The sequence below is a fragment of the Phacochoerus africanus genome, chromosome 6 (genome assembly GCF_016906955.1).
Source record: "Phacochoerus africanus isolate WHEZ1 chromosome 6, ROS_Pafr_v1, whole genome shotgun sequence".
NCBI classification, from domain to species: Eukaryota; Metazoa; Chordata; class Mammalia; order Artiodactyla; family Suidae; genus Phacochoerus; species Phacochoerus africanus.
Genome location: NC_062549.1, coordinates 63,101,002 through 63,125,009, shown reverse-complemented (window position 1 = coordinate 63,125,009; position 24,008 = coordinate 63,101,002). Strand labels below are relative to the sequence as shown.

General features: G+C 40.6%; 1 protein-coding gene across 1 annotated transcript; it reads left to right on the top strand.

The window, feature by feature from the left end:
• The first annotated feature begins 4,192 nt into the window (after positions 1 to 4,192).
• KCNB2 (potassium voltage-gated channel subfamily B member 2) lies at positions 4,193 to 7,028 on the top strand. The gene has a single exon (XM_047783760.1). It carries the CDS (start codon positions 4,361 to 4,363, stop codon positions 6,437 to 6,439), a length of 2,079 nt encoding a protein of 692 aa, XP_047639716.1. The 5' UTR covers positions 4,193 to 4,360; the 3' UTR covers positions 6,440 to 7,028.
• Positions 7,029 to 24,008: the final 16,980 nt, after the last annotated feature.

The window sequence follows — 24,008 nt, the reverse complement described above, 5'->3', positions numbered from 1 at the left end:
TGTTCTATTCTAAGGGAACGAAGAACAAAATCTATTCTTCTCTAAAAGACTGGGAGATAATAGAATGGTTTCATTTGTATATCTACTTTTCGCTTGCTCTTAGAAGTGATAAACATCAGCAAAATGCAGCCAGAAAGGGCAGGTGGACAGATAAGAAGACATGGAAAATCTAGGATATGGGTTATCAGCACAAGAATGATAACAGAAATCCCAGTACTTAACATGCCCCCAAAGTATATTAGCAGCTGTGTGACCTCCTGGAAAATACACAGGGACCTAGTTCCTTATGGTAAGATCATAAGAATGGATGCAATTGGCATAACTGTAAATCAACTATATTTCAATTTTTTTAATTATTTAAAAACACAGTAAGGGAGTTCCCATCATGGTGCATTGGAAACTAATCCAACTAGGAACCATGGGGTTGTGGGTTCGATCCTTGGCCTCACTCAGTGGGTTAAGGATCCGGCATTGCCGTGAGCTGTGGTGTAGGTCGCAGATGCGGCTCGGATCCCATGTTGCTATGGCTGTGGTGTAGGCTGGCAGCTGTAGCTTCGATTAGACCCCTAGCCTGGGAACCTCCATATGCCGTGGATGTGGCCCTAAAAAAAAAAAAAAAGCAAATAAAATAAAAGACAATTAAAAAAAGAGTGGATGGAATCTGACCACTGCTTCCTAAGAATATTTTTAGTGACAGAATATTATAAATGTCCCCCTCCCATTGGCATCTGAAAGTAGAGCTTCTAGATTAAGCATTCCAACTTGTCCTTAATAAACCTTCTGAATCGATTATCCCCAGGTTTAGCGAAACCCTCTTGAGGGGATTTCTAACTTAACCTTCACAGTCTCTTAGAATAGATGGAGAGAATTTGTATTCTACTGTCGTTCACTGATCCACATTTCTAAAGGAAATTCTGAAGTATACTCAATTCAAAAGTATTTAGTTTTGCTTAAGAAAAAAAAAGAAATAATTAAGTACTGTTCCTTAAGTTCTGGAATCATAAATCTTTACTCTCTGAAAAACATCGTGAAACACACTATGGTGTTCCTTTATAGCAATTTAAGAGAAGGGATGGGAACTGGAAGAAACAGGAAGAAAAAACAATGCAAGGCATCAATGAGACGTAAGAGGAGAAGGGTGAGGAGAAGTGTAAGGAGAAAATTCAGAAGTAGAGAAACTTAGGAGTTCCCGTCGTGGCGCAGTGGTTAATGAATCCGACTAGGAACCACGAGGTTGCGGGTTCAATCCCTGGCCTCACTCAATGGGTTTAAGGATCTGGCATTGCCGTGAGCTGTGGTGTGGGTCGCAGACATGGCTCGGATCCCGAGTTGCTGTGGCTCTGGTGTAGCCGGCAGCTGATTCGACCCCTAGCCTGGGAACCTTCCTATGCCACCGGAGCGGCCTTAGAAAAGGCAAAAAGACAAAACAAACAAACAAATCAAAAAAAAAAAAACCAGAAGAAGTAGAGAAACTTAGAGAGATAAAAAGAAGAGGATACCTGCTGTGTAGCACTGGGAACTATATCTAGTCACTTATGATGGAGCATGATAATGTGAGAAAAAAGAATATATGTGTGACTGGGACACCATGGTGTACAGTAGGAAAAAAAAAATAATGTATTGGGGAAATAAAATAAATTTAAAAAAAGAAAAAGAAAATTGACAGAACACTGTAAACCAGCTATAATGGAAAGAAATAAAAATCATTAGGGAAAAAAAAAAAAAAAAAGAGGAGTTCCCGTCGTGGCACAGTGGTTAGCGAATCCGACTAGGAACCATGAGGTTGCGGGTTCAATCCCTGCCCTTGCTCAGTGGGTTAACGATCCGGCGTTGCTGTGAGCTGTGGTGTAGGTTGCACACGCGGCTCGGATCCTGCGTTGTTGTGGCTCTGGCGTAGGCCAGTGGCTACAGCTCCGATTCGACCCCTAGCCTGGGAACCTCCATATGCCTCGGGAGCGGCCCAAAGAAATAGCAAAAAGACAAGAAAAAAAAAAGAAACGGAGAGGACAAATTTAGAAGTCTCGAGGTCAGTTACAGATAAAGTCATTTTTTCACAGTCGGCCTCAAGATAGTTAATCACTGTCTTCTGAAATGTTTACTAGATGCTGAATTTCTAAATGAAGCAGTCACTGTTAGGCCATTTTTCTCAGAGACACAAATAATAACCGAGACCAGTGACACCTCCCCAGGTCACTGGCAAAGGTCAGATGAAGCCAAGTCAGACCCAACCTAGAGGTTTCCTACTTCTCCAAGAATTGTGTGTTCCAAGTGCACAATCTTAAAAACAAATCCAAAACAGTTCGTTAAATGGCAATAAGAACATACATATCAATAATGACCTTAAATGTAAATGGACTGAATGCCCCAAGTGCACAATCTTTATTAAGCCAAGAAGTGGTTCCTTCCATTGCCCTCAGTCTTGGCCTTATCCGTCTAGAACACCGGCTTATGGTGAGGACATCCCTGCCTGGGTCGTCTATACCCATCATGGTTTTATAGATTTTCCACATACCTTTTCTTGGTCTTCATCTTCCCAGACTGAAGTCCTGTTCATTTCAGCCTCTGATACTATGGGATAATTTTCATTCATTTAGTGATGTCTTCGTGCGTGTCATCTTCACAACAGCCATGAAATAAGTACAGGTGTTGTCTTCCTTCGACAGATCTGTAAACTTGAGACACAGAGATGTTAAATAACTCGCCCCAAAGTGATAAAGCCAAGATCAGAGGTCACAACGTCTGACTCCCAAGTTCAGTCTCTTGACCCTCTTTTTCACTTTTTTTTTTGCTTCTTCCACAGCCTCACCCTCGGCACATGGAGGTTCTCAAGCTAAGGACTGAATCAGAGCTACATATGCTGGCCTACGCCACAGCCACAGCAACACCAGATCTAAGCTGCGTCTGCAAGCTACACCACAGCTCATGGAAAAGACGGATCCTTAACCCACTGAGCAAGGCCAGGGATCGAACCCACAACCTCATGGTTCCTAGTTGGATTTGTTTCTACTGAGCCACAGTGGGAACTCCTCTTTTTTACTTATTGAAGTAAACTGAATACTCTTATTACCTCTTTCCTTCCACGTCTGATGTTGTGCTGCTGTTCCCCTGCCCGAGATGGCTGCCCTGAACAAGATCACCAAGGGCAGTCTTCGAGGGCTTCTTTATGAAACCTTCCTCCACTGATTGAAGTTAACTCACCATCTCCCTCTCCCGCACGAGGCCAACAATCCCAGGAGAGGACTCCCCTGACTTGGTCCTGCCTTTAGTGCTTACCCCACAAATCGTGTTTGTTCTTTGGAAGCATGGCTGGCCTGAGCCCTTATTATCTCTCCATGCATAGGTCTGCATTTGTGGTTTTCATTGTAGAATAAGAGTTTGGGAAATCATCAATTTCTTCTCGGTTATACAATATGTATGGCAATTCATGTGAGGAAATACAAATGGGGGTTTAAGAGAGAAAATTCCAAACAACTAGGAGACAAAAGATGATTATTTCCCGCAAGTGATTTTCAAAGGTGTCTAAGAAACAATGGGCAAGGAGGCGGGGCCAATGGATTTTTTTTCAAATTGCTTAGCAACTTAAAGTTATGCTATTAGGCTTCTAAGTGCAATGAACTCATGGAAAGTGAGTGTGGGAGTTCACATTGTGGCCGCAGTGGGTTAATGATCCAGCTTGTCTCTGTGGAGGTGCCCATTCGATCCTGCCCAGCACAGTGGGTCAAGGATCCGGCCATTGCTGCAGCTGTGATATAGGTCAAAGCTCCCCCTGGGATTCTATCCCTGGTCCAGGAATTTCCATAGGTAGTATGTGCAGCCAAAAGAAGAGGGAAGAGAGGAAGAAGGAAGGGAGGGAGGAAGAAAAGAAAGGACGGGGAGAAGGAAGTAGAATAAGCAATAAACAAAGAAGAAGAAAGAAGAAAGAAAGAAGAACGAAAGAAATAAAGAAGAGAAGAAGAAAGTAAAGAGAAAGAAGAAGGAAACGGAATGGGGTCGCTCGGAGAAGATATAGATCCAGAACAGAAGGACTGTCTTCTTTTTCTCTCCTTTTCCCTCCCTCCCTTCCCCTCTCCCCTCCCTCTCCCTCCCGCTCTCCTCTCCCTACCCTCCCTCCTCCCCTCTCTCTCTCCCTTCCTCTCTTTTTCATTAAGGGTTGTAAAGTTACCTCCTTGGAATACCTATGAGCAAGACAAAGCATTTAAAGAATGATGAACCCAATATGTCTCCTGGTTGGCTAAGCAACTAAGAGGACCTGCTAACTTGACCTTCTCTTCTTTTCCAGATCTTGGCCATCGTGTCCATCCTGTTCATTGTCCTCTCCACCATCGCGCTGTCTCTCAACACACTCCCGGAGCTGCAGGAGATGGATGAGTTCGGACAGCCCAACGACAACCCCCAGTTAGCACACGTGGAGGCCGTGTGTATTGCCTGGTTTACCATGGAGTACCTCTTACGGTTCCTGTCCTCACCAAATAAATGGAAGTTCTTTAAAGGCCCACTGAACGTTATCGACTTGCTGGCCATCTTGCCCTATTATGTCACCATTTTCCTCACGGAGTCCAACAAGAGTGTGCTGCAGTTCCAGAACGTGAGGCGGGTGGTTCAGATCTTCCGAATCATGCGAATCCTCAGGATCCTGAAACTTGCCAGACATTCAACGGGCCTGCAGTCTCTGGGCTTCACCCTGAGGCGGAGTTACAACGAATTGGGTTTGTTGATATTGTTTCTGGCCATGGGGATAATGATATTTTCCAGCCTGGTATTTTTTGCCGAGAAGGACGAAGATGCTACCAAGTTCACCAGTATCCCGGCCTCGTTTTGGTGGGCCACCATCACCATGACCACTGTAGGCTATGGGGACATCTACCCAAAAACGTTATTAGGGAAGATCGTGGGGGGCCTGTGCTGTATTGCGGGGGTTCTGGTGATTGCCCTTCCCATCCCAATCATTGTGAACAATTTTTCTGAGTTTTACAAAGAGCAGAAACGCCAGGAGAAGGCCATCAAAAGGAGAGAGGCTCTCGAACGGGCCAAGAGAAATGGAAGCATCGTTTCTATGAACTTAAAAGATGCCTTTGCTCGAAGTATGGAACTGATAGACGTGGCGGTGGAGAAGACGGGAGAGTCGGCCAACACCAAAGACTCCGCAGATGATAATCACCTCTCTCCAAGCCGGTGGAAGTGGGCCAGGAAAGCTCTGTCAGAAACAAGCTCCAACAAGTCTTACGAGAATAAGTACCAGGAGGTCAGCCAGAAAGACTCCCACGAGCAGCTGAACAACACTTCTTCCTCCAGCCCGCAGCATCTAAGCGCCCAGAAACTGGAGATGCTGTACAACGAAATCACGAAGACGCAGCCTCACCCGCCCCCCAACCCCAATAGCCAAGTGCAACCCGAGAGGCCGTCTGCGTACGAAGAGGAGATAGAGATGGAGGAGGTGGTCTGCCCGCAGGAGCAGCTGGCCGTGGCGCAGACCGAGGCCATCGTGGACATGAAAAGCACCTCCAGCATCGACAGCTTCACCAGCTGTGCCACCGACTTCACGGAGACCGAGAGGTCGCCCCTGCCACCGCCCTCGGCTTCCCACCTGCAGATGAAGTTCCCCCCCGACCTCACCGGGATGGAAGAGCACCAAAGAGCCAGGGCCCCCCCCTTCCTAACCTTAACCAGAGAGAAGGGGTCCGCGGCCAGGGAGGCCACCTCGGAATACGCTCCAATCGACATAACTGTGAACCTTGACACCGGCGGCTCCCAAAGTGGACCCCACGGCCCTCTGCAGTCGGACAGTGCCTCCGAGAGCCCCAAGAGCTCTCTGAAAGGCAGTAACCCTCTCAAGTCCAGATCGCTCAAGGTGAACTTCAAGGACAGCAGAGGGGGTGCTCCACAGACCCCGCCCAGCACAGCCAGGCCGCTGCCGGTCACCACGGCTGACTTTCCGATGGGCGCCCCGCAGCTCATCAGCACCATCCTCTTAGAAGAAACCCCGTCCCAGGGAGACAGACCCTTGCTGGGCGCCGAGGTTCCGCCACATTGTCAGGGACCCTCCAAAGGGCTGACGCCTCGGTTTCCCAAGCAGAAACACTTTGCTTTCTCGTCGAGAGAGAGGAGGAGCTTCACGGAAATAGACACTGGCGAAGACGATGACTTCTTAGAGCTCCAAGGGACCCCTAGGCAGGACAAACAGGCAGACTCCAGCCCAAACTGCTTTGCAGATAAGCCTAGTGACGGAAGAGACCCTTTAAGACAAGAGGCCTCTGTGGGCTCTTCCCCTCCACGGGACACAAGTCACAACTGTAGGCAAGACATTTACCAGGCTGTGGCGGAAGTAAAAAAGGACAACAGTCAAGAAGGGTGCAAGATGGAAAACCACTTGTTTGCTCCAGAAATTCATTCCAACCCGGGAGACACAGGTTACTGTCCCACACGTGAAACCAGCATGTGACTAGTTCCAAAAGCAATAATAATAATATACTTAAAAAAAAAAAACTTGTTTCTTAAAAATGCGGTTAATAATGCCTGTGAACTAAAACGTGGGAAGCCCCTCTCCCCACCCCCAAAAAGTGCATAAAATGTTATTTTTGCATGGCATGAACAGTTTAGTTTAAGTACTGTTTAAATAAAGACTCGAGACTGCATTTTGTACCAAACAAACAAAAATGACGAAGAACAGTGAGCAAATAAAGAGCTCTATTAGGAACCCGTATTCTGCAATGTCTAACATTTTTGATCCTTTCATTTCAGATTGTAGACAGAGTTTCAACTTTGAGCTTTTCTGTTACAATGAATTTAGAATTTGCACATGAAAGGATGAAATGTCATTGCATGTATTCATAAAGGCACAAGGTGCTTTGAGCTTGCAAAATGCATAACTTTGTAAATAACAGGGCTTGGGATGCAAAAGTGTCAAGAACAGATGGAAACAAGTTTCTGAGACACAAGCACTTCCTTCACAGCTACTGCCTGGAGGAGCTGTACAGACTTCTTGTTGCAAAATTGCAACCTCTTCTTAAACCATCTCACATATCTTGCTTTGGGTTATAAAGCTCATAAGAACATTTGTTTAAAGGAATACAGTATTTTTATTGACTCATAGGGTTCATTTTTCTGTTTTTGCTTCTGCTTAGTTGTGGCATTTGTGGTTTTATTTATAAATCATGAAAATAGTCAAGATGTAATGACCAGATATCCAAAAATTGAGAATTAAAGCTTGAAATTTTGCCAATTATATGTCAATAGTTATCAAGGGAAAAAGTATATATCATGTGACAGCCTATTACAGAAATGCATTTTTATAAACCTGAATATATGTAAAAGGTTAAATTATACAACTAAACTTTTTTAAATTGGCACTCCACACATTTGGAAATCAGTTCTTTAAAAAAAAAATGTATGTTGGCTATCTAAAGATGACTGTTTTCCACTTGTATCCATCCTAACCTTTTCCATCTAAGTATCTAAAGATAGAATGTATGTATGCCAAGATGGGAATTCCAAAAAAATGACTTGGGACTCAAAGCTGAGCTATTTAAGTGAGGCTGTCACCCCCTGTCCCTCATAGGTAGAGTTAGGTTTGGAAGTGAGTTAATATAAAAAGAACCCTGACTTGATAATGGGTCAGCCAGTATTTCCCCATGGGGGGGAGGGAACACTGCCATATGGGAAGACCATAGAGGCCCATGGCACCATCCAGTCAGTAATTGCAGCATCTAGAAACATCCCCTCACATTTCCAACGTCCGCAACAGCTGAAGGATTACCCTTGCCGAGAGCAGTACTTCCAGAATTTTCTATAGAGAACAGTGAAATCCAGACACATGAGGGTTCTGGCTGGTGGTTGTCCTGTTGGGGAAGACTGTGCTGGAACCCAGGTCATTTGGAGCACATTGCCTCAGAGGAAATCAAGGCTCTGACATTACATATGCAGCTGCCTGATGGGTGATCCTGGATGAGCCTTGAAGACCTCTCTTAGTCTCGGTTTTATTCCAGTAAAAACTGAGACATGGAGTTCCCTTCGTGGCTCAGCAGTTAATGATCCCAGCTAGAATCCATGAGGATGAGGGTTTGATCCCTGGTCTCGCTCAGTGGGTTAAGGATCTGGTATTGCTGTGAGCTGTGCTGTAGGTTGCAGATGAGGCTCGGATCCCTCGAGTTGCTGTGGCTGTGGTGTAGGCCGGCAGCTTCAGCTCCAATTCGACCCTAGCCTGGGAACCTCCATGTGCCTCGGGTGCAGCCCCAAAAAGCAAAAAAAAAAAAACAAACAAAAAAAAACAACTAAGACAAATTATTTTTAAACTACCTTAAGCCTTCAGATTAATATGATTCCTTGGTCTGTCAGGAATGTCCAAGTTTTGCTCAGCATATTGCATTTTGGATGTGTGTGTGGGTGTGAGTGTATAGTTTAGGGAAATAGGAAAATCCTAGGCCAAATTTAAAGCACAACATTTTATTTAAGGAAAAACTATTCTAATTTTTTTTTCTATTTTTGAAAGAAAAAAAAAAAAACACTAGGAAACAACAACCTGAATATTTAAACTCTAATTTAAGGCTTTAAGGAATAAGATTTCTTTATTTTACAAATCTGGTCATTATGTCTCAGATAAGAAAACAAGTTTTGATCTTAGTTGAAATCCAAGGAGCCCTACTGCTAAAAATTATTTTAAACATTTCTTTTTCACTGTGCTTATTAGAATTTCTTAATGGTTTTTCTGTTTGTTTCGAAACACAACCTTTAAGAGTTTATGGTCATTTATCATGGATATTTACATTACCCATACTTATTTCAGTGTCTAAAACTAAATGTTGATCAGCTTTTGTAAATCTAGAGTGTCTGAATTTTCTATATATAGTTTTTCAAGTAAACAGATATATCTGCTCTTAGAGAAGTAGCAAATAAGTCATGAAAATTATTTTCTTTACATAGTCTCATGAAGTAATTATTTTCTAATGTCTCTGTGGTGATGAATCTCAATTTATTTTAATTTATCTGATAGTTTACTAATGCCTACTTTTCTTGTGTCCATTAGGCCTTCTCCTGAGAATCCTGCTCCAGAATGCTTAATATTAGAAATATTTCCTGGATAAGGAATTTTAGACATCCCCCCGCCAAAAGCATTCTTCCTAAAAACTTTTCCCCTTTAATTTTTTTTTTAAGTTTTCAAGAATTTTCAAGAACATCCTATGAAAAGTTTATCCTTGAATTCTTCTTTGCCCCTCTGAGCCAAAAGTCTTCAGCTAGGAAAGAAAAAAATATATACATTCCTCTGAAAAAAGCTCTGACATTGTTTCACAGGGAAGCATTTTGGGAACGAGGGCTCCCAGAATGCACTTGGGCAGCACTTCCTAAACCTTTTCAGGGAACTGCAACGAATGCAGGAAATGAACACATATACCTAGAGCGGTCTGGGGATATACCAAGCACAGTTCTTTAAAGGTCTTATGTTTTATGTTAAGTCATGAAAATGCTGCACTTGACTTCATATGTTTCAATATAAATATGTTTCAATATGTTTTCTATTACTTCTCAACTAGTAAAACAGATACTTCTTTAAGTTCAGACACCTCTTTTGTACCCCCTGGAAAACACATCCTCAGTTTGAGAAGCATGAGTGGTGAAGACAGGCTGGTTCCCTGAGGGGCACTGGAGGTTTCTTCTCCTGGTCATCATCTAGCTCAGTGACCAGGGACTAACTTCAGAGGAGAGACTGAATGAAGTCAAAAGAACATAGTCCCAGGAATGGTTAATTTAGTTCTACTAGCTGTCCTAACAGGTATAAATTGCCACAGGATTGGGGTTTTTTTGGGTTTTGCTTTTTGTTTTCAGGGGGGTTTTTGGTCTTTTTGGGGCCACACTCCCAGCATATGGAAGTTCCCAAGCTATTGGAATTGCAGCTGCCAGCCAACGCCACAGCCACAACAACGCCAGATCTGAGCCACATCTGTAAACTACACTGCAGCTCACAGCAACGCTGGACCCTTAACCCACTGAGTGGGGCCAGGGATTGAACCTGCATCCTCATGGATACCAGTCAGGTTCATTACTACTGAGCCATAGGGGGAACTCTGCCACAAATTGTTTTAGATCAAAGCTTGAGATCAAGCATAAGAGGATAAAGATGGGTGCATGGATATATGTCCTGTGTTGGGTCACAAATCCAGGAGTGACACACCGAGTCCCTGAGGTTCACCTAATGACTCTCTAAACATTTTCACTAGAATTTTCTTCTTTCTGGCACAGCCAACAGCTCTGAAGCAAGCATTCAAATGAAGCATTATCCTGTTATGAACTAGATTTGGTAACAAGAAGAATATGCGCCAAGTGTCTGTTCCCATTCATTTCTTGTCAAAACAGTCTCGCTGTCATGTAGACATGAGGAAAATCAACAGTTCAATGATTTTTCTCTGAGAATTTGAATAGAAAAAAAAAAAGCCTTATGTATGTAGAGTATTTTAGAGTTTTTTGTCCTGCTTAGTCCTCCTTCTGAATCAGGTATTGTTTATCAATAAAAGACCAGAGAGGGGCAGTTCCTACCTTAGTGCAGTGGGTTAAGAATCTGACCCGCAGCTCCTCAGAGCCTGCATTGCCATAGCTGCAGCATAGGTCACAGCTGTGATTCATTCCCTGGCCCGGGAACTTCCACATGCCTCGGGTGCAGCCCTAGAATAAAAATTTAAAAACAAACAAAAAAAAGGACCAGAGAGGTTCTGAATCTTGTTCAAGTTCACACTGATCACTAGTGAATAGTAGAATGAGACCTTATCTACATCCTCTGGCTTCAAGTCCAGTGTTCCAATAAATGACAGGAGAGTATATTTAGTTAGGGTTTTTTTTCTATGAATATTCAAAACTGTCTAAATAAAAGAGGAGGTGTGTTTATCATCATGGAGTTTGTTTAAAGCAGCTGTGGATCATGCCAAGTGGACATGAGATAAAGGACATTGACTGTCTTTAGCACATATTTTTGCTCATTTGAAACTCTGATCATAAGATACACATCCCTAGGTTGAAGAGAAGAATGTATTACTCACGATGTAACATGACATACTCATTAGGCAGAAAGCTGAAGGGAACCACTTGATTTTCTAAAAAAAGGAAAAAAAAACTTTAGAAGTCCTTCTAAGTTCAAAAGTATTGTCTAATAGAATTTGATTGGCATTTCACCATTCTTTCAGCTAATACTAGGTCATTGCCCCTGTGTTCTGTAGAAAGTATTGTGCTTGGTGCCAAGATACAGCCCCCAGCCTCATGGAGCTTAGTGCCCTGTCCATTTAAAATCAGGTTGAGGATCATTTGGCTTACTGAAAAATATCTCCCTGGTTATGGAAAAATCCCTCAAATGTCAAACCAGGGAAGCATAGACAAGAAAAAGTGAAATGCTTTTCCAAAGAACAACTTGCCTAAAAAAATGGATGGTATAAATGGAAATCTGATGGCTAATTATTCTTGAATCACTGTTTAGATTTTACTTTTGAGACAACAAATTGTTCATCTGATTGAGATTATGAGTTGTCTTTATTATCTGATAAATTGAAAAATAATTTTTCAGTAATAGTACTTTGTCAAAATAGCTAATAATAGTCTATCACTAATCAGTGAAAAAAATCTATAATAAATTATATATTTTAATAATGTGTTGATAGTTATTTGGTTAAAAACAAAGTATCTTAATGTTTTTTTCTTAATTCCTATTGATTATAGGCAACATTTTAACAGTATATCACTATTCTCTGTTTAGTTCTCTGAATTTCTAAATGAAAGATGTTTAAAATTCAATAATCAAAAATTATTTAGCTAGGCATTTCCTTGTGGCTCGGAGGGTTAAGGATCCAGCTTTGTCCCTGCAGTGCTTTGGGTCACAACTATGGCTCAAGTTTGTTCCCTGGCCCGGGAACTTCTACATACATGCCATGGGTGCGGCCAAAAATTTTAAAAAAGAAAAAGACCTGTTTAGCTTAGTTCAAGAGATTTATTTGCTAGGTCCATGTGGTCCAGTGAGTTTGAAAATATATTGCACTATCCTCACCCAAACAGAACTAAAAGAAAAAGTCTACATAATCTAAGCAAAAAATGGAAACACTCAAAGTCCCTAATAAGAAGGAGGAAAGGTTTCAATTCCAAAACCCTGGTGAACGTTCTATATTATCGAAGTTAATACTTATTATAATATAATGCTATTCTTTAGTGGCTCCAGTTACCATTTCTTCTACCTTACTTTTTAGAAAACATCCTGACTTTATTTAATAAAATTTGTTTACCACTGCCATTAATGCATAATCTCTTCCTTCTTAAGTCTGAAAGTATTTTAACCTATATATATAAATAAAGGAAAGTGGGAGATTCTCTTTAGTAAGAAGATAAAACCCAAAGCCAGCAAAAGATACAAATACAAAAAAAAGAGGCGGGGGGCGGGGGACTTTCCTGGTGATTTAGCTATTGGGGATTTGTGTTGTCACTGCTGTGGCTCAGGTTCGATCCCTTGCCTAAGCCCCATGCAGGGCCAAAAAATAAAGGGAAGAAAGGCCCCAGGCAGGGCCAAAAAATAAAAGGAAGAAAGTCTAGGGAATAGTAAATTAAACATGTTTTTAAGCAGAGAAATTTATTTTAGGTACATTTACATATATATGTACATATATATGTATACATATACATATTCTTATATATAATATAAACTACTTATTAACCTGAAATTTGCAGTTGAGACCATAATTCCAACTTTAATCTCTCTCCGGAAGAAATTGTTTCTTATTATCTAACAGATACTTCCATATTTCTAGAATAAAATATTTCTTTTTTTTTTTTTTTTTGCTTTCTAGGTCCGTACCAGTGGCATATGGAGATTCCCAGGCTAGGTGTCCAATCGGAGCTACAGATGCTGGCCTATGCCACAGCCATGGCAACATCAGATCCAAGCCGCATCTGCCATCTACACTATAGCTCATGGCAATGCCAGATCCTTAACCTACTGAGCGAGGCCAGGGATCAAACCCACAACCTCATGGTTCCTAGTCGGATTCGTTTCCACTGTACCATGACAGGAACTCCTAGAATAAAATATTTCATTCAACAAACATTTATTGCCTACTCTATGCCAGAAATTAACTTACTTACAGTCCATGCTCTCAGTTTTACAGTCTGGCAGAGATTTCATGTTGAAAGAGATTGTATTCCCAGAGGTCCCTTTGTGGCTCAGTGGCTAATGAACCCAACTAGGATCCAGAAGGATAAGGGTTCAATCCCTGGCCTCGCTCAGTGGGTTAAGGATCCAGTGTTGCTGTGAGCTGTGGTGTAGGTCATGGATGCTGCTTGGATCCTGCATTGCTGTGGTTGTGGTGTAGGCTGGCAGCTACAGCTCTGATTCAATTCCTAGACTGGAAACTACCATATGCCACAAGTGTGGCCCTAAAAAGTAAAAAAATAAATAAATAAAGAGATTATATTCCCAAGTGAAATCCAATTCCACAGGATGGGCTGGAACTAGTATGGCAATATGTTTGAGGGTATTATCTGAGGATTTCAATAATCCATCTTTATTTTCTCTCAGACTCAAATTATTTATCTTCATTCCTTAATCCAGAATCTGAATGATCACCATGTGAGCTTTCTTTTTTTAAAAATGATTTTTATTTTTTCCATTATAGTTGGTTTACGGTTACATGAGCTTTCTAAACATCCATGCTTAAAATGTAGTAGATGTCTGAAAGCTAGTAGGGACAATTTATTTCAATGTAGACATTACCCAGTTCCACTAAAGGACATAGGATTCTAGCAAAAATGATGTAGAAAATAATTGTTTTTATAGTCCCATAACTGTTTTGTTTGATTTATTTAAACCCATAGCCTATGTTATGATAGAAGCCATCACTACTTGTTGATGTAAGGAAAGCTTATTGCCAATCTGAACACAGTAGTTTATCTATCCACTGTGGGCAATGGTAGCAAGTGATATAACTGAAGTTTTCCTTTTAGTTATTTTTGCTCCATTTCAACCTAAAAAGATTTCAAATTCAAAGCCAAACATAAAAATAGGCTTTCAGAATAAGACTCAGGGAAATAGACACAGAACAGCGGCTAAAGAAAGAGGTAAATGCACAGACTCAGAAAGGATGTCAGGAGCCAGCCATCCTGCTTCTTAGTCTCTATGTTGCGCGCCCTCTAGTGGTCAGTTTGAGAGGCCAGTGGAAAGGCTATAGTAAGGAGGACTTAAAAAATTCCTAAACATGTTCCACCTGTGCATATAGTTAAAAATCACAACTATGTCCCAGATATTTTTTCCAGCGATCACCTCTCAATTTGCTTTTTCATATTCCAAAACATCTGATAAAACTCTTACTGCCTTCTGAACAGTGCTTTCAAAATATTCCTACCAAGCTACCTCCAAATCAAAACAAAATCTCAAGTCTAGCTAAATATTTAACAGTGTTCTAGTCTGTAGTCTGGATACACAGTAGTAAATGCTATTTTGACCTTTCTGCCATTAGGGTAAAGGCAGAAGAGAACACAAAACAATGATTTTTTTTTTTTTTTTTTAAGAATCACAGATCTGTAAGGATAAACCCTCAGTCTTCATTCCCCTTGAAGATTACAAGTAGAACGTGAAATACCCTTGACTTGACCCTGGTGAAGAAGCAGGTGGTTTCTAAACTTCCAAACCATATCTGTGAGTACTAGCCAGAAATGCTATTACAGCCAGATTTCTGCCATCTTTAAACCAAGATGCTTCTAACATTCTTATTTGCAGCACATGGGCTAGGCTATAACTTTAACCTACAGATTATACTCACATCATAATGTTTAACTGAAATTAGGAGGATTTTTGTAAAGAAAACAGGTACACAGAAAGTAGTATGTACTAATATTATCCAAATTACTTATCCAACAAAATACTCACCAGAATTAAAGAATATGTACATACTACAAGAATCTCACTAAAGAATTTGCAAAAATCTTCCTATTTATTTCAAAGCCAAAGAAAGAAAAAGAAAAACCTGCAACTTAACAAAACACTAGGTTTTGTCATACAACAGCCAAGTTTCAAATTTATACAATTTTAAAGAGGTATGATATTAAACCATTAAAAATTCAACAATGAATGTATAAAATAGGTTTGTTAAGCAAATATAAGGTACCATTAGCACACTGAAGCATTTTTAATAGCCTTTCATTTAACTGCATAATGACTACGTCTGCTCTTAGCACCTTGCTTTCAATTTGAAAGCTTTTCTGTTTTATATTGTTGCTTGTATGCAGCTGCCTGGCTTTGTTTTGTTTGAAGAAGTGAGGACAAGTGAAAGAACAGGCTTAAAGGGGGAAACTGTTGGACGACTTACTACTATTATCTTCTGTGCCCTGGGATGCAGTGGAGACCATTTGCAGAAGTGACTTGGTCTTCTCTCTCACTCCCTTCCACTTTCTATCCAAGTTTCATCATCTTGGTTTGGAAGCAGATTTTTTTTGGATCAAATCTCAGATCTTGTCATCAAGATTTTTCATTCCTCTCCTATCTGCAGTATCCACTAGCAATTCTTCCCTAGGGCCTAACTGTATATACAGGACTTCACTGTCAAGTCAAGGGCAGGACCAAATGAGCCATTAGCAGTAGCAACTTGGAGCCCAAAGCCAAGTGTAGCAAGAGACTATCCAGGTGGTCAAAAACCTTAGAGAAGCCTAATAACAAAGGAACAGTCTCCACACCGTGTCATCATATGATTTAACCAACAAAGCAATGACACGATATTTTTTTCCCGCTATTAACAAAAGAACTATAACTTTAAAGCCTTTATTCATTTCTTGAACTTCTAAGGTAAATAATGAAGTCGATGAGAAAAGTGGTGTCCAGTTCACTGTTATCCTAAGATATCATTCTAAATGCAAACTTTCGCTAAATTTTGTATGTAACTGATTAGTCTGTCTGTTTTCCAGACAGTCTACAAAAGGAAAGTACCAACCTTACCCTTTTAATCATTTTCAATGGTAACAAACATTTTAATCAGGGAAAACTAATATTAGGATGGTAGTTTTATAGGGTTCTTGGCCAAAATCATGATGGCAATTTAAACAAAACTTTAGCAGAAGATACTAGGGGTAGAAAGATGCCCATATTGAAAAATTATACTTAATTTTACATCCAATGAGAAATAATTCATATTTGAATTAGGAGTTTTTTAATTTTTTATGTAAAAATACCTTTAGGTGGTCATTTGAAATTGATATGTCTCATCTTACTATAAGTATGACATTTTAAAAAAACTATCATAAATTAAATGAGGGGGAACAATGGAGTTCCCACTGTGGCACAGAGGGTTAAGTACTCAGCGTTGTCACTGCAGCAGCTCCTGTCCCTGCTATGGCTCCGGTTCAGTCCCTGGCCAGGGAACGTCCACATGCTACAGGCACAGCCAAAAAATTAATTAATTAATTAATTAAATGGCGAAGTATATAGTAAAGCACCTAGCACAATACCTGAAGACAAATAGGAGGATTTTTTTTTTATTAATATTCCAAAAGAGGAGTTCCCGTCGTGGCACAGCAGAAACGAATCCGAGTAGGAACCATGAGGTTGTGGGTTCGATCCCTGGCCTTGCTCAGTGGGTTAAGGATCCGGCATTGCTGTGAGCTGTGGTGTAGGTCGCAGACGCAGCTTGGATCCCAAATTGCTGTGGCTCTGGCGCAGGCCATTGACTACAGCTCCGATTAGACCCCTAGCCTGGGAACCTCCATATGCAGTGGGTGTGGCCCTAGAAAAGACAAAAATAAATAAATAAATAAATACTCCAAAAGAAAGCATTCAGCTCACATTTATGTGTTACTTAGTCTTCTAAAATTCTTCTGTGGCTTCCTAGGCAGTCAAAATTTTAAATGTGTGTGTCAGTATAAATGTAGATTTTTTTTACTCACCGTTACCTTAAAATAGATAGCATTTTATTTGCTAATTTATATATACCTGTATAATATATAAAGCCATCTCATGTGGCTTTAAAAAGAGGTTTGACCTTATTTGGACAAATAATATGCTATGAAGACTTATGTAATGTAGGTTTTTGCCTAACAGCCTTAGATTTTTAATGTTTAGTAGACAAATGTCAATTTCCCCTAGAGAAAAATCAGCTTCCTGTAATTACTAAGACTTTATAGCTATTACCATCCATATTACTACAAATTTAAACACACTTAGTCCATGTAAATGTTCAATATACTGTTCCATTTTTATGCTTTAAATATTTGTAAACCTAAGGATCTATTTCATAAAGTAATTCATAATCAAATTTTGTTCCAGAATTATTGTAATTGGCTATTGGCCAGATTAAACTCTGAAAGGAGAGCAAAAACTTTCAATATTAAAAAATTCTTCATTAAATTGTGTTTTTAGAATCTAGAGTATGGACCGTCATTGGATTTCATCAGAGGCTTGTTTTCCCTTTTTTTTTTTTTTTTTTTGATGTTCAAATCTTAGTGACCAAGAAAAGTAACAGAGGAGGGGGCTCACTTTCTATTTCAATTTATTTATAATGCCAAGTCACAAACATTTAGCTAGAGCCCTTATTTCTTATTGGTGATGACCAAGGACTACATGTAATGCAGCACATCTAGTCCTTACACTGACTAAATGCAACTACTCCAACCAAATCAGCGTGATCACTGTGCAACCAGAGGGAGGAAATTAACTGTAACCCTGGAAAGACAGACTTACTTTGGGTAGATTGTCCATTGACACCACAAAGGAACATCCAAAATATGCTAAAATTTCACCTTTAAAGTATCCAATATTCATCATTGGTAAGCTGAAAATAATAGTTTGATTTTAATTTTAATAAGCATTTTTGTTTGTTTTTATTTTGTTTTTGCTGTTTTGGGCTAGTAATTTTATGAAAGCTTTCATATAACACATTATTTAGTTTGGGGTTTCATTCAGAGTATTATGATACTTAAAAAATAATCCATGTTCTAAAGCATAATTGCATGACAGTTTTGATCTTACTATTTAGTTACAGCTTAACGAATACTGTATTCCTACCTGTTTTCTCAAAAAATGAAGTCCCTAGCTTATTAAATAGTATTCAGATAAAGCATTATGCTGCCCAACCAGCTCACTAAATGTATTTATGACCTGTCTATACATAGCTTATGTGAAAACTCAATGTTGACTTCTGTGTCTGCTGCTTTTAAAAGCTCACCAGAGTGATTGTCTTTTATTATGTCAGCACATTATGTCACAGCGTCACCTACATAGGCCGTGGTACAAAAGTAACTGTAAACTGCTTACTCAACATCTAGCCCCAAAAGATCAGAAGCAGTGCAATAACGCCTTTAGTTAAAATGGCTCACGGTTTGAATCATTTCAATCTGTGCATTTTTTTCCAGAAATACGGAGGTCGTATTTTTTTAGCTGTCTTTTCTGGCTTGTAAGTAAAAGCTCTACATCATATCTACATAGTCTAAATATGTCAAATACTTCAGTTTTCAAAAAATGTTGTCTGCTAACAAACTAAAGAGAAATAGCTGCTGATTTTTCCAGAGAACTGCTTGATTTATTTTTCATTGCCAATGTAGACCTGCCTTAAATGGTTTCTTTCACCACTATTACATGTTAAATAAAAAGAGGATGTTGTGGTGAATGACTCCCTGTCTGACATTAGCTCTTTTCACTGGTCAAAGGATCTCCGTTCCTCAGAAGTGACCCATTTAGTGATGTCCAGTAGTCAAGTGTGCACTATTTACGTTTTGGTCTTCACATACTGCAGTTGGATTATCTAAAAATTAACATATATAGGCTCTCAAAGGCTAGTATTTTGGGGGAGGGGGAGAGGAGGTGAGGAGATGAAGGGAGAGAGAAGAGGAAAGCAAAAAAAGAAAAGCTAGTAGAGAAAAGCTAATCTCCCCAAAATGAGTTAAATGGGGGAACCGAAGTTGATAATGTGCATTTTTTGAAAAGTTGACTGGCTTTGGGGAAGGCCGTGGGTGTTTGTCTGTGTGCACGTGTGTTTAGGGTCAGGAAGGGGAACCTGAACGAACTATTGCTTCTTCAGTTAACATGAGTCATATGGTTATTACAAACAAGTACGTCTAACTCTCCAAACTCATTAACTCAATGTTTAATGTTAGAATTATCTCACAGTTAAACTCAGGACAACTCTGTGAATATGCACAAAATAATTTTATGAAAACTTACAGTGAAACTATAAAACTGTCAGAGAGTAATGCACACTAAAAAGCCTTGCTGGGGGAGTTCCAGTCATGGCACAGCGGAAGTGAATCCAACTAGTATCCATGAAGATGTGGGTTCGATCCCTGACCATGCTCAGTGGGTTAACCATCTGGCGTTGCCGTGAGCTGTGGTGTTAAGTCGCAGATGCAGCTAGGATCCCACGTTGCTGTGGCTGCGGCTAGGCCAGCAGCTATAGCTCTAATTTGCCCCCTATATGCTGCACATGTGGCCCTAAAAAGCAAGAAGCAAAAAAAGACCCAAACAAACAAACAAACAAAACAAAAAGCCTTGCTGGGAATAATCATGGGTGATTTCCCTGTAAAACAGGTTGATAAACAACCTAATTCTTGTTTTCTCAAGTTGTAGAAATTTTAATTGTTTCTATTAAGTCCCTAACGTCTCCCAGATTGAAAATACTCAAAACTATTTTTAAAACCTGAGGAATATAGAGTACCAGAAATTCAAAGTTAGGTAATAGTTCTTAAAATTACTGTATACCTTAAGTAATGCAAATTCGTATTTCTTAAGTTCCATATGGTATTAGATTTATAGATACGGTCCATGAAGCATCATCGTCTTTTATTAACATTAATGTTTTAGAGAGTTTTCATACCATCTGTGAATGCTCTGAATGCTGCAGGGGAAAAGCACAATCAGTATTTTATTTTTGAAGATTTCTCAGTTGAGTTATCCTGTCCCATCTACACACGTAATAGCATTAACATTTCATCCTATAACTATGTTGAAATATTTTTAATATAAACTCTCAGTAGAAGCCAGAGCCTGTGTACACGTTAAATGGTAAGTCTTGTCTAGTCTCATTCATCTGCCTCAACATGCTTTATTTCATTCTATTTGCAATGTTCTGATTTCAATTTGTAAAGAGGTTTAGCAGACACGTGTTTGTTCAGCTGTCCATCCTGCACCATTAAGACAATGCCTTTCTCTCCCATTTAATGGTGTTTGTATCAGTGTTCCCATATCTGCTGCATTTGAACTCCATAAAAAGAAAATGTGATTTTTGTATTAGTAGTTTTGCTGATCAGCTCAATATTTCTGCACCAATCAGCATCCTTATGTGCATGTAGTAGTCTGTATAATTGTTCGACATCAAAATACTTGTTTACTTTATGTCAAAATGTCTGTAAAATTGCTGGCATTGTTCTTCATTCCAGTCTGGTAGAAAAAGCAAGACAGAAAATAAATGTGTAAATGAATCATCTGTGTCATTTCGGTTCTCTGCATGAAATCACTTCACATCAAGCATGGCATACATGCCCGCCACCCAACAATCCATGGTTTCTTGACACTTCATTACTAACTGTGGAGGCAGGTAACTTTTGGAGGAAGTATAGGATAAAACTGCTAAGACCAGCGAAAAGATAAAAGCTGGATCCATTGCCAAAGTCCTCTCCTTTTTGAATGAATCCTTTTAGTCTACAGATACATCACTTGGTTTATACTTTTTAAAAGACTCAACACATACCACCTTGCCAAAACTCTGGGGTGAGATCATCAATGAATTTTGAGATAGTCTCCCATGGCCATTCCTAAAACCAATTCAGAACATTCCTCCTTGGGTAAATGGAGTCTTAACTCCGGACTCCAGGGTTAGCTTCATAAATAGCAGGGTTATCTATGCATCAGTCACACGGAGGTGCTGATGCGTACAAGAGCCAGCATTTAATTTAATGCCCTGCTGTCGCCTTCTTGAAATTCTGAATAATTTTCAAGTAAAGAACCCTGTATTTTCCTTTTCTATTAGACCTCATAAAGTATAGAGGGAGGCAAATGATAAGACTGCCAGTTGAGGAGTTCCCACTGTGGCTCAGCGGGTCAAGAACCCAACTATCATTCATGAGGATGAGGGTTCAATCCCTGGCCTCAGCTCAGTGGGTTAAGGATCCAGTGTTGCCATAAGCTGCATTGTAGGTTGCACATGTGGCTCGGATCTGGCACTGCTGTGGCTGTGGTGTAGGCTGGCAGCTGCAACTCCACTTCAACCCCAAGTCTGGGAACTTCCATATGCCACAGGTGTGGCCCTAAAAAGCAAAAAAAAAAAAAAAGGAAAAAAATGAGGAAACAGCACATAAAGAATGCATTTTTATGGACATAAGAGGTTGGAGCTGGTGATACAGAGAAATTCAGTGCTAGATTCTGAGAATTAGACAAGGAGTGACATGCTCACTGGTCATTCAGTCTGCAAGTGTTCTTCACTCAGGACTAAAGCTCAAAGTCTAAAGCTATAGATAAGGAAAGAGGGCTCCCCAAAAGCCTGCTGTACTGCATCCTCCAGGCTGAAGAGTGCCACCCAGGAGAAGCCCCTCAGTCAAAATATCCATAGGATTCTCTGGTCATTCCAGAGGGTCAGCAGCCCCCAGGGAAAGGACAATTTAGCCACGGGAGGATATATAAATCTTCTCCTACATCAGCTTCTCCATCTCATCCACCACACTCCATTTCCCAAACTCTGTTTTCCTGAATGTTCAGGAGACACAGACTAAGAGAGAGATCAATTGGGAGAAGTCAGGGCTAGAGTCGTGCAATCTTAGAATTCCATCCATCCCACAGGAAAGGGAATACAAGCAGCTTTCATCTCCTTCCCCTTGTTAACCTGGTTTAATACTGAACTCTCACCCCTTTGGTATGGTCCCTTCTTTCTGCCCCAGTCCACCCTATTCAAGCTCCATCCTCAGCCTTAGAAGAATACATCCTATAGTGCACAGAAAAGATGGAGCCATGAAAAAGATGGAGGTGGAAGGGAGAATAATAGCATGGCATCTACTCTGAGCAAACTCAAAAGAGATTTTTTCCCCCTTCTCCTTCTTCCCACATTCAACCTCATGTGCACAGATGGGTTTAACAGTGTGACTCAGGAGGCCCCAAAAGAGCAGCGACAGCACTGGAGCCAAAACCAAGCACATTCCTCACTCCAGCCCCAGGATTTTCATTTCTCAACACTTATGTCTCCTCTGAGAATTTTCTAAGGCCTAAAGATTGTAAAGCTCCCCTGCAAGAACTTTAGAGCTTGATTGGCAAAGTGGGCAACAACCCTAATTAGGATGAAATGCTGTGGGAAACCCTCTGATACCATTGGCTGAAATGCTGTGACACCTCTCTTGACTTTGAACTTGGTCCTTCCTCACAAATGAATGAAGCCGCCATGATGCCAGGAAGCATCAGCACAGAGCTTGAAATACCAGCACTCATCATAATGCTCAAGGTTGTAACAAGACGCAGAGTTTGCCTCAAGAACTCATAAATAACCTGGATGAACTTAAAGCACCTCCAGAGGAGAGTCACCATGACCACTGGCCAAAGTACAAAAAAAAAAAAAAAAAGTGGGAGAGATGGAAGAGGACTGACCTGAGAAACAGCAATATGTTCAAGGATAATTTTTTTTAATTATAACACCATACTGGAAGATAGGAAAAACTCTCACATGATAACATAAATATTTCTTTGAGTGATTTTTATAATAATCAATGTTTAAGTGTTCAATACCTAGTGTGGAAGGTCCCGTTGTGGCTCAGCAGGTTAAGAACCCAACACAGTGTCTGTGAGGATGTGGGTTTAATCCCTGGCCTTGCTCAGTGGGTTGAGGATCCAGCATTGCCTCAAGCTGTGGCATATGTCATAGATGCAGCTTGGATCCAGTGTTGCTGTGGCTGTGACATTGGCCTGGGAACATCCATGTGCCACAGCTGTGGCCATTAAAAATAAATAAATAAATAAAAATAGTGTGTCTCTGTGCTGAGCACTATGCTAAGTACCAGGAGCCCAAGATTCATAAGATGGGGTCCCTACTCCAAAAAGCTTGAAGTCATCATCACGGGAATGGCAAACAGCTGGCACAAGTGTAGCCATTCATTCATTGCCGCCCCCTGCCCTCACCTGTGTCAACCATTAACTGTGCATTCCTTTCCAAGGTGCCAGGCTACAACACCCAAGTCAATCACTAGGAGGCAGTCAGAGAGGATAACTCCCAAATGACTTTATGCTTTTTTTTTTTTTTTGTCTTTTTAGGGCTGCACCTGTGGCCTATGGAGGTCCCCAGGCTAGAGGTCCAATCAGAGCTACAGCAACGCCAAATCCAAGCCGCATCTGCAATCTACACCACAGCTAGATCCTCAACCCACCGAGCGAGGCCAGGGATGGAACCCGCACCCTCATGATTCCTAGTTGGATTCGTTTCCGCTGCACCAGAACGGGAACTCCACTTTATGCTCCTTTATCACCAAAGACCCTGATGTCTCCTTCTGCAGTAAGATCGTGATGATGGGTATTCTGGCAGCTAATGCACGTGGAGAGCCCATTTTGTGTCAGACGCTGTTCTAAGAGCTTTATACACACTACTTCCTTCAATCGCATTTCTCTAAAGTGGTTGGTTAACAGAAATTTTATGTGGTCATCATGGAAGACTCATTAAAAGGAAATGGGAATAAACTCTAGCATGAGGAAATTAGATGTCCTTCAGATGAATTTTCCACAAGTGATGGATGCTTCCCATTAGCAAGAACAAGAGAGCTGGTGAGATCTGCTTCCCAAGATGTCTTCAGAATGAGGATAGATTCTCGCCCCGCTATAATGAGAAGTGCAAACCTGTCTGAGTGAAGAAGGACAAATCAGATGACCTTTCGGTGTTCTTTTCATTTCCGAGCTTCTATAATTTGTGGTGCTCCAGAATCAAATTTTCTTTTTTTGCTAAAGTCTGTGGTAAATTGTATTCATTAAATTGTCTCCACATCCACTTAGCACAGATGACAAATTAGCCAAGGCGGGCGGGAGGCAAGCAATTTGCAAAAACATATTT

Coding starts and splice junctions, on each gene's coding strand:
- KCNB2 (XM_047783760.1), top strand. CDS start 4,361: ATGGATGAGTTCGGACAGCCCAACGACAACCCCCAGTTAGCACACGTG.